Genomic DNA, 11,007 nt, shown 5'->3' with positions numbered 1-11,007 from the left:
AATGATCCATGGTTTTCCAAAGAGGAAATATTTCTGTGGTGTTTGTTGGCTTTTACATGTTTAATTAGAATAATTAGCTGGAGCCCAATGAGTGGGAGGAAAAGGAGGCCTAGAGTTGCAAGGACAAGATTGTGTGTTTAACATTAAAAGCAGAAAACAGCTGTGAAAGGGCATTGATAAAACCTGGCATTTTCCCTCCCAGGTCTGCAAACAGTGTGGGTTGGGGGAAGAGGGAATCTGATTTATTTTGGGAGAGTTATCTGATGGATTTTGGGTCTTGGGCTCTGGTGGAAATGCTGAACACTCTCCCTGACCTGGGGAGCTGGGGCTGACCCCTCTGGAGGGCTCAGGGGGGCTGAGCCCCCAGAGCCCCCACTGAGCTGGAACTGCACCCTCACCTCCTTTGAGATTTCATATTCCAGAATATGCCAAAAATCAGCTCTGTGGGGAAAAAAAATATGTAAAAAAGCATGTAAAGGTGTAAAAAACTGCATTTCTGGCAGGTCAGATTGCTCCTAAAGTAATATTTTCCACCAAGAGAAGCATCACCCAAAGCTTTCATGACTTTTGCAGGATAAAACCATCACCTGCTGAGGAGGAATTCCAAGGACATGATCCACAGGGAGGCTGGAGCTTGTCTACAGCATCCCAAATAAATGTTGAGGTGTAAAAAGCATTATTCTCTATGCCACTAAAACGCAATAACACAATTTCAGAGAGCTGAAAAACCCCAGCCTTATGCTAAATAAGTTCAGAAATGAAGAATGAGGTGGGGAGCATGGTCTAGTTATTTTTTACATATAAATCAGGATGCCTCAAGCTCCCAGGCACTGAAGGAGCAGCTTATTTAGGAGAATGGAATCAGCTCCCACTCCATGGGAAAGCTTTGTGCTCTCTGAAGGGGATAGAACTTCATGCCAAGAAGGTATTTTTAAAAATTTTAATTAATTTTTTTTTTTAATTAATGCTCCAGGATGCTCACACAAAGGCACAGATATCGACCACTGGGCAGGATATATTTTTAATTGGCAGAGGCCTTGCCAGCTGAGCTATAAAACAAGGACAAGTTGTTAAATAGAATAATGGAGAGGAAAGACTTGGGGAAAAAAAGTAATGAGGGGAAAAAAAAAAAAAAAGGGAAAAATCTTTCGTTGAAAGAGACTTAGCAGGATTTTGGAGCTGAAAAATGATGAAATTTATCGTGAGCATCACGGCTGCTGCTCTGGGATGCAGGGATCCTGATGCCATGGAAATGGCCCTGGGATCCAGGATGATCTGACATGAGTGCCATGCAAATGAAGGAATGCAGGTTTGGGAGCTGCAATCACACACACCAAACCTGCCAGGGGTAGGACAGGCACTGGGCAGGGCTCTGTGGGCTGCAAGGAATCCAAAGGGAAGGGAATTTTCCCTCCCAGGCAGGAATGAGGGGTGGAAGCTGCAGATCCTGTAGGTATCACTGCTCTGATGCTGCAAATGCAGCCAGCTTTGTGTAAAACCAAACACCTGAACTGCTTCTGCAAATATTTTGGGGTAAAATAAGTCTCAGGGGTGCTAATTTTGCTTCTGTTCCATTCCTTTTGCCTCCAAGGAGGGTAACTGGGAGCACAGCCCTAAGGGGACTGCTGGCAAGCCCAAATGTGACATTTTTCTGGCTCAGACATGGAAAAATCCCTCCATCCCCACCTTCCAGCAGCGCCCAAGTGTCCCTGCAGTGCTGCTGGTCACCCTTGGCCCTGAAACTCTCTGTGCAGGGACAGCCAGGCTCTGTCCCTGAGCTCCTGGGGTCCCACCTGGAGGGGAGATGCTGCAGGGGGAGAAGGGGGAAATCCCAGCTCAGGGAAGGGTGAAATCCCAGCTCAAGGAAGGGTGAAATCCCAGCCCAGGGAAGGGTGAAATCCCAGCCCAGGGAAGAGTGAAATCCCAGCCCAGGGAAGGGTTCAGGGGTTCAGTCCAGCCCAGGGAAGGGTTAAATCCCAGCCCAGGGAAGGGTGAAATCCCAGCCCAGGAAAGGGTGAAATCCCAGCTCAGGGAAGGGTAAAATCCCAGCTCAGGGAAGGGTGAAATCCCAGCCCAGGGAAGGGTGAAATCCCAGCTCAGGGAAGGGTGAAATCCCAGCCCAGGGAAGGGTCAAATCCCAGCTCAGGGAAGGGTGAAATCCCAGCCCAGGGAAGGGTTAAATCCCAGCCTAGAGAAGGGTTAAATCCCAGCCCAGGGAAGGGTTCAGGGGTTCAGTCCCAGCCCAGGGAAGGGTTAAATCCCAGCCCAGGGAAGGGTTCAGGGGTTCAGCTCCAGCCCAGGGAAGGGTTAAATCCCAGCCCAGGGAAGGGTTAAATCCCAGCCCAGGGAAGGGTGAAATCCCAGCCTAGGGAAGGGTTCAGGGGTTCAGTCCAGCCTAGGGAAGGGTTAAATCCCAGCCCAGGGAAGGGTTCAGGGGTTCAGTCCAGCCTAGGGAAGGGTTAAATCCCAGCCCAGGGAAGGGTTCAGGGGTTCAGTCCAGCCCAGGGAAGGGTTAAATCCCAGCCTAGGGAAGGGTTCAGGGGTTAAATCCCAGCCCAGGGAAGGGTTAAATCCCAGCCCAGGGAAGGGTTAAATCCCAGCCTAAGGAAGGGTTCAGGGGTTCAGTCCAGCCCAGGGAAGGGTTCAGGGGTTAAATCCCAGCCCAGGGAAGGGTTCAGGGGTTCAGTCCAGCCCAGGGAAGGGTTAAATCCCAGCCCAGGGAAGGGTTAAATCCCAGCCCAGGGAAGGGTTCAGGGGTTAAATCCCAGCCCAGGGAAGGGTTAAATCCCAGCCTAAGGAAGGGTTCAGGGGTTCAGTCCAGCCCAGGGGCTGCTCTGATGGGGAGCTGAGGGGACTCCAAGAGCTCCTGGACAGATCCTGCCCTGCCTCACTCCCGGAATTTGGGATGTGGATATTCACAGTGCCAGGCTCCGGTCCCTGCACGAATGGGCTGCCAAAAGGCTCACCTGGTGAGTTTTCTCCCCATGTTCCATGTAAATATGGATTTTCCCACTGTTTAGAATGCACCCAAAGCTGAACCAGCTGCTTTATTCCCAGAGTAACAAAGAGCAGGAGGGACTTTGAAAGCTCCAGCTAATCCAGGGGTGAACACTTGATAAAAATAAGATTTTCTTTAGCTCTGACTTCACCTCCCAGCATGGTGTGGTGTGTGAGAGCAGCACAGAGGGCTCTGGGTGTACCAGGAATGATTGCAGGCGTTGCTAAATGAGCTTTGAGCCTTCCCACTTGCTGCCTGTTTGCCCAGGGATGAATTTTGCCCACTGGGGACATTTCTTACAACGGCAGTCAGCGGTAATTAAACGAGAGAAAGACACAAAGTAGCTAAATGTTGCTTTAAGCTCATTTGGCAAATGAGACGTTGAAACAAAAGGGTTCAGATGCAGATTTGGAGTCCCTGGATGCAGTTTAGAAATGCTGCAATGAGTTTAGAAACAGGAAGCACTGACACTTTTGCATAAGGGTAAATAACTGATGAGCTCTGCCATGGTGATGCCATTTGCTCATAAGCACTGACCTAAAAAAACCCCAAGGTTATTGTCCAGAAAGATCAACTACTGATGAGCAGATTTATGGCAAAATTCTTCTTGCAGCTCCTGGAAATCTTCCTGAAGAACCTCCGTTGGACTTGGCCTGAAATGATGCAATTATAAATAGAAATTTGCTCAGTTCCAGCCCAGGAACTTTTCTCAGTCAGTAAATAACTCCCAGACAATGTCCCAAGCTGCTGCCATCAGTGCTCCCACTGAATCCTGCCATGCAGAGCAATCTGATCTCTCCCTTTGCTGTCGGGAGTTAAGCTGATTAGGAAAATCAAACCCCATCCAAACCCTTCAGAGGATGGAATTTCTGAGCTGCCCTGTGGAAGGACAGCCCTGCTTGGTGCCCCTGCTCTCCAGGCTGCAGGGGATGGGGCAGCTCTGCAGTTCCTCAGCCCAAAATGCTCTGAACTTTGTGGTTCAGGTGTGCAAATCCTTTTTCTGAGCTTGTCTCTCCCTTTCTGCAGGCAGGGAAGCTGTGCTGACACCCTCCCCAAAGGGCTGGAAATCATGGAAAAAATAACAGGAATACAATTGCAAACCAAGAATTAAATTTTGCTTTACAGCAAGTTTTAAATGCAAATACCTGCTTTAAAAACAGTTAATGTGTGTACTTGTTTTTTTGCCTTAATCCACCTGACCTCAGTTTTTACAGGAGAGTTAAACGTGTAAATATTTCCTGGAAATATTTTGAATAAACATAAATACGAGAAATATCAAGCTATTTGTGGATAGTTTAGTGAAGATTAATGATGACATTTGCAAACAACTGACTCCTCCCTGGGGTCTCAGGGGGAGCAAGAGGAACTTCCAGGGTCACATTTTGCTCTCGCTTTTACACTGATGCAAACCCAGAGCAACAGAAAAACTGGAATATTCCCAGACATCCATCCAGGAGTAGGTGCTGCTGCTCCCAGCACCTGCCTGGGAGAATTTCAAAGCCCACTTTTCACCTGCTGCTGGATGGTGCTCAGCTTTGGTCAGAGAGGAGGTCTGGCTGCTCAAAAATGCTGAATAAAGACCTCAAGTGCCAGAGCTGTCAGCAGATCTGAGCAGCGCTGCCTTCACACATGCAGGCGTCCTGCTGACTCATTTTCTTAATCACCTCTAAAATTCACAGGCTGTTTGAAAATTCCCTTTCCTGAGGAGGCCATCAAAACACAGATTTATCGTAGCAGAGTGGGAAGCTAGAGCAGCCCAACAAATACAGGCAGGAAATTGGTTTTTATTGTTTTCTCTGTTCTGCTGCTGCAGAAAGTTTAAAAAAATTCTGGAAGATGGGATGGACTGAGGTGAGGTAATTAAAAAAAAAAAAAAACCCAGAAGGGAAATGTAATTAGGCTGAAGGAGAAAAGCCAGGAGAGGATGGAGGGCTCTGTTATCGAGGGGTTAGAAAAATTCCAAAGGCCTCCAGGCACAAGCTGAGAGGAAGTCTGAGGCAGATTATTCCCCCCTTTTGTAAGGCAAATGACTAATTATACAAAGCAGGATGTTCTGTTTCAGCAGAGATTTGGGAGGTTTCATGCAATATTGATACAGGAATTGTATTTAATGCAGGTTTACAAGGCGAGGGGTAAAAGGAAATGTAAATGCAAACGTGGTGTTTTATCCTGTGGCTCTTCCCTCTGTCAGAAAGCTGCCTCAGTGCTGGAAGTCTCCTGTGAAACAGCAAAATTCTCCTAACTGAGGCAGTCTCAGGCTTCCACTGTGTGTGTCCAGAAAGGAAAAGAAGCTGTGAGCTTAATCCAAATGAATTTCCATTGTTGTGTGCTGTTGCTATTTATTTTTCTCATTTTTCTTTCAAAGGAAGAAACACAAAATCCCTGTTAGAGGGGGCTGGATGGATACTGAGGAATTCTTTGTCAGATGAAATAAGAGCAATCATTAACCTTGCTGCTTATGAATTAAATGCAATCTCCACTTTTCAGCTCACCTCTCCCTCATTTTCTCAGCAATTAAAGCCCAGCTCAGCCCCCCAAAAAGGACTGTAACAACCAGCCTTGGAGCTCTCTTCCTTCTGTTTGGGTGGGGAAAAGCAGGAGGTGTTTCCTGATGTGGATCAGGTGTTTTGGTGACAGGGACTCCCCAGGCTGCTTCCTTAGGAGTGGATTTGGGGATCAGGGATGTTATTGACAGCCCTGATGTCTCTTGGAGCAGCACCTGGAGAAAGTTGGTGGCCTCACCCCAGCTCTGCACTGCTCCAGCTGTGGGGTCCCCTGGCCAAATTCCATTTTACAGCCCATTTTACTCCAGTGAAACTCATCCAGGAGCTGCTGGGGAGAGCCCAGAGGAGGCTCCAGGATGGGCAGAGGGATGGAGCAGCTCTGCTGGCACAGCTGGCATTGCTCACCTGCACAGGAGAAGCTCTGGGCTGAGCTCAGGGTGGCCTTGCAGTGAAAGATGGAGAAGCTTTGGACAGGGACAGAGGGACAGGACACAGGGAATGGCTTCAAACTGACAGAGAGCAGGGTTACAATGGATTTTAGGAAGAATATCTATAGAGACAGTTAATATCACTGTCCACAACAAAGCAAAATCAAAACCCAGTTTCTAAAATGATTGTAAAGTTCCCTTTGCTTTTGCCAAGGCATCCTGGCATCAAATCTCTGATGTTAACCAGGTCCAGAGTCCATCATCTGTCTGTGTCCCCCAGCATTCCAACAGAAACCTCGAGGGGCCCCGCTAGGTGAGAGCTGGGCAGGTTTGCTGTGACCTCAGCGCTGCCGAGGGGGGGATTAGTGGATTTGTGCCGGGGAGAGGAGCGGGGGAAGAGAGACACAGAGAGAGAGAGAGAGAGAGAGAGAGAGAGGAGGGGAGTGTGCAGCTCTGCCGCTCCTGTCAGAGCAGCATCTGGCAGCTTTGGGAAGCTCCCACTCCCCGCTCCGAGCATCCCGGACCTGCGGCTGGACTCGCCGGGCATGGCAGCGCCGAAGGGGCTCATTGCTGCGCCGCTCCTCGCTTCTCCCTCTCAGCAATAATTCACCTGAGGGCTTCTCTTCGCCGCTCCTCCCTTTCTCACGCTCTTTTTTGATGTGGAGAGAGGGGAGGAAAGGGCGTTGTGGGCAGCGCGTATTTCTCTGGGCAGCTTTTGGCGGCGCGTTTTAAAGAGCTCGCCAGAGGAGCCGCGGAGAGAGAGAAAGAAAGAAAGAGAGAAGGAAGAAGAAAAAAAAGAAAGAAGAAGAAAGAAGAGGAAAAAAAGAAGACGAGGGCATAAAGCGGCGGCGGGAGGAGGCGAGGCGAGGAGCGCGGAGGCTCCCGCGGTGGCCGGCGCGGGGCGCGGAGCGGCCGCGGGTGCGCACCATGGGCTGGCGGCTGCTGCTGCTGGCCCTGGCGCTGGGCGGCCGCGTCGCCACCGCGCAGAACGACACGGAGCCCATCGTGCTGGAGGGCAAGTGCCTGGTGGTGTGCGACTCCAACCCGGCCCCCGACGCCAAGGGCTCGTCCTCCTCGCCGCTGGGCATCTCCGTGCGGGCGGCCAACTCCAAGGTGGCCTTCTCGGCCGTGCGGAGCACCAACCACGAGCCCTCCGAGATGAGCAACAAGACGCGCATCATCTACTTCGACCAGGTGAGCCCCGGGCGGGCAACGCGGGGCGGCCGCGCATCCCCCGCGTCAACAGGTGCCCTGCCCGCATCCCGGAGCTGGGAATGCTCCCCGGCTGAGCCTGGGGCTGCACAGGCTCCCCGAGTGCCCTCCGGGCGCGGCCCCGGCCCCTGCGCACCTGCGGCCGCGAGAGAAGCGGGACCGCGCCCGGGAGCAGCGCTCGGTGGCACAGGTGGGGTGACATCGCCCCGAGGGGCTGGGGACGGCTCAGTGCAGCCTGGGTAGGGTTTAGATGGTTTGTGCAGCTTTCGAGGGAGGAAGAAGAGGGAATTCTGAGGGAAAACCCTTTAACTTTCCCAGCACAATTGACGGCCCAGCTCCGCTCAGCCCAGCACCGATATTAACGGGAGACACCAGCACACGTTTAGTCCCAGCTCCCGAAGTCATTGAGACCGATGGCTCTTCTTGTCCCTACACCCTGCTGTGCTGAGCAGTCAATTGTGGCGGCAGCTGGAGCGAGACGTGTCCAGAGCTCAGTGCCGACACCGAAAATCACCCCAAAACTCCATGGACATTCCTGGAGGCTTCCGAGGGCTCTGCTGGCACACAGGAGCCTGGAAATATCCATTAAAAACAAAGCACAATTAGGTGGTCAGAGCAAATTGCAGTCATTACAGAGGGTATGCAGCACATGGGCGATGCACTCATCTCGTACATTCCCCCGTGTCACTTCTCTCTGTTTAATTAAACCCTAATTTTTAGTGCTGGTACACACAGGTGAGGCTCCCAGGCAGGCTCTGCTGGGCTGTGCCTGCTGCTCCAGCAGCCCAGCCTGGCTGAGCTGGGTTTGGCTCCTGCTGCTCCTGCAGTCCTTGCTCACACCTGCTTCCTTGGGTTGGCCACTGCTCTTCACCAAAATCCACACACCGCTCCCAGAATTGGGGTTTTCATGTCATTTTGGGGAATGGTGAACAAAAATGCCTCTTTAATACACACATGGAAGAAAGGACTTGAGGGTATGGTGTAGTAGCAAGAAATAATTCCCATCTTAGTTTAATTGTAGTAAAGTTGTCCTGCAAATACAACTGAATACCAATTTAATGAGTTATTCCAAAGTAATCAAGAGAAAATGAATAAAGCAGCTTAGATGTAAATTAAATTTTCCATGGGCAAATGGTTTCTAAAGTAAATAATCTGTATTTTTTTTTAGCATTCATTACCTGTGCTAATCCCTATACTGTATTTTTCTGTTTGTAGATCCTTGTAAATGTGGGCAATTTTTTCACATTGGAGTCTGTCTTTGTATCACCACGGAAAGGAATTTACAGTTTCAATTTCCATGTAATTAAAGTCTACCAGAGTCAAACAATCCAGGTATGTTGATGAGTATGATTATAAAATCTTTATTAAATGTTTTATTTAGGATAGAATATTGACTGAGCACAGGAACATTTAATATGATTTTAAGGAAAAATAGCTTTGTTTACAGCAAGTAGTGTTGACTACCTAGCAGTAGAGTCCATTCATTTAAATAAACAGAAATAGGGCAGGATAAATCTCAGATAAATCACCATAACTTCACTTCCATGAATATGCCATGAATATCTGGGTGACATAAAGCATTCCAAATAATGAATGATCCAAGAGTAAAAGAGAGCTCTGAGTTTCCCTGAAATGCTGTTGAAGGGTCGTGTTTGGCTCCAGGTTGAACTCACTGTGTGGAGCACGGCAGTTCTGGGCACCAGATTTGAGTGGCTTTGGACAATTTGTGCCCTGGCACCTGGTGCCACATACCTGGTGATGCCCTCAAGGACCAAGGTTGGTTATATCCCCATGGCAATGTCTTCTAGGGAACCCTTACAGCAATTTAAACTCCTTTTTCCATCACACAATGTATAAAAGATGTGAGATACATTAGAGAAAAGGGATAATTCTGCACTTCTGTAATAGCAACAGAGCTGCCTGGTTAAAGAGGGAAAAACCTTTAAATCCCTGAGTGTGCCCTTGCTGAGCCAGCAGCAAATTCCTTGAAGCAATTCCTCCATGTCCCTGTTGCTGTGACACCTGCTGGCTTCCAGAGCTGCAGGAACTTCTGTGGCCTCCCTCATCTCCACCCAGGAGAGCTGCAGGTCCCTGGAGGTGTCCGAGCTCTCCCCTGCTCTCTGCTGCTCCTGGATGTGCCCTGGGGTCTGGGCTGAGCTGGGTTCCTGCAGGAACAGGACTCAGGCACCTCTCTGTGCCCAGGTTGGGGTCTGGGCTGAGCTGGGTTCCTGCAGAGCAGGGCTCAGGAACCTCTCTGTGCCCAGGTTGGGGTCTGGGCTGAGCTGGGTTCCTGCAGGAGCAGGGCTCAGGAACCTCTCTGTGCCCACCCTGGGGTCTGGGCTGAGCAGGGTTCCTGCAGGAACAGGGCTCAGCATCTCTCTGTGCCCACCCTGGGGTGCTGCTGGAGCTCCTGGGGCAGTGGAGATGGCAGAGAGAGAGCTGCTGAGCCCATCTCTGGGGAAATTCCCCTCCAGTGCACAGGGGAAAAATCCCAATTCCAATCAGGTCAATGGCAAAGCCTTAAATGAAACACTGACCTCACAGAAATCCCTACAATGAGCTTTTAATCTGTTTAATGTGCTCAAAAAGTGTTCTTTTCACTCTCTGGAATGTGTGTCCCTCTCGATACTGATGGCAGCTTAGTTCTGAAGTTTAGAACAGATTTTATAACTTTATAAACTGGCTCCATTTTTTCTATAAAACACTTCTGAAGCCAGCACAGCCTCTGCTCTGAAAGCAGCATCTCTAAATGAAGATGGGCAGGGCCTGGGGGAACGGGCAGACCCAGGCATTTTCCATTTCCCCCATGACAAGCTCTCAGCTTTGCTGCTTTTCCTTTCCAAGCAGCTCTAATGCAGTCACAGGGGGTGAATTATGGGATGCTTCCCCACATCCACTGTGTGGCTTTGCATATGTTCCCATTAATTTTAATGGGAGTCACCACAGAATAAATTAGTGCTCAGCAGGAGTCAGGGCAGCAGAGGCTGGTATTTATCTGGGATTCACCTGTCTGGGAAATCCACTCAATCAGGGGTCTCCAGGGAGCCAGCTGCAGTTTGGGGATATTTAATGGCTCTAGCAGATGTTGTGGGGGCAGAGCAGCATCGCTTGTGTGGGGAGCCTGCAGCTGAAGTGTGAGCTCCCAGCCCACTGTGGTGCTTCTGGCACTTCATGTAACATCTCTGGGGGCCCAAATTTCTTGAAAATATAGATTTATTTTTCCTGTGTGACTAAATAACCCTCGAGACAGGCAAAGTTGTACCAACTGAGGCGATACCTCGCTCAGCTGCAGGTCCAGCTCACGAACATCCACGTTCTTGTGCCAAATAAATGTCATTATTAGTTCCAAACAACCCAAAAAGCACTGAAGATCGAGCCCTTGCGCTGTGGCTAATATTCAGATGGTAGTTCCTGATGTTTTGCAGTTAATTAGAGCTTCTCAGGGGCTCTCTTGCAGGTGAATCTGATGCTGAACGGGAAGCCAGTGATCTCTGCCTTCGCTGGGGACAAGGACGTCACCCGTGAAGCTGCCACCAACGGGGTCCTGCTGTACCTGGACAAGGAGGACAAGGTTTACCTGAAGCTGGAGAAAGGAAATCTGGTTGGTGGGTGGCAGTACTCGACCTTCTCTGGCTTCCTGGTCTTCCCCCTGTAAAGTCAATTTTCCCGTGGCGTTCATCCAGGTGTGGACTCATCCTTGTTCCACGAAGATCGTTTTGTCATCATGGAGTGATGGTTCTTTATTGCTTTCTCATGGGTGATTTTGGATTCTCTCCATGGATTCTGGCCCCATCTGAACCACTCAGAAGTTCCACAGAATTTTGTGTGTCCAAACACGAGATCTTTGGCCTGAGACTAAAGCAGA

The 11,007-nt window shown here is 49.9% G+C and overlaps 1 protein-coding gene across 1 annotated transcript; it reads left to right on the top strand.

Annotated features, from left to right (window-relative positions):
• Nucleotides 1–6,607: 6,607 nt before the first annotated feature.
• Nucleotides 6,608–10,797, top strand: CBLN4 (cerebellin 4 precursor; the record flags this gene model as incomplete). The annotated part of the gene is made up of 3 exons (XM_084217743.1): nt 6,608–7,124; nt 8,358–8,474; nt 10,600–10,797. Exons 1-3 carry the CDS (start codon nt 6,858–6,860, stop codon nt 10,795–10,797), a joined length of 582 nt encoding a protein of 193 aa, XP_084073869.1. The 5' UTR covers nt 6,608–6,857.
• Nucleotides 10,798–11,007: the final 210 nt, after the last annotated feature.

Source organism: Fringilla coelebs (assembly GCF_963513975.1).
Source record: "Fringilla coelebs genome assembly, chromosome: 18".
Lineage (NCBI taxonomy): Eukaryota > Metazoa > Chordata > Aves > Passeriformes > Fringillidae > Fringilla > Fringilla coelebs.
Note: the sequence above shows the minus strand (reverse complement) of the source record. Positions and strands in the feature narration are given on the sequence as shown.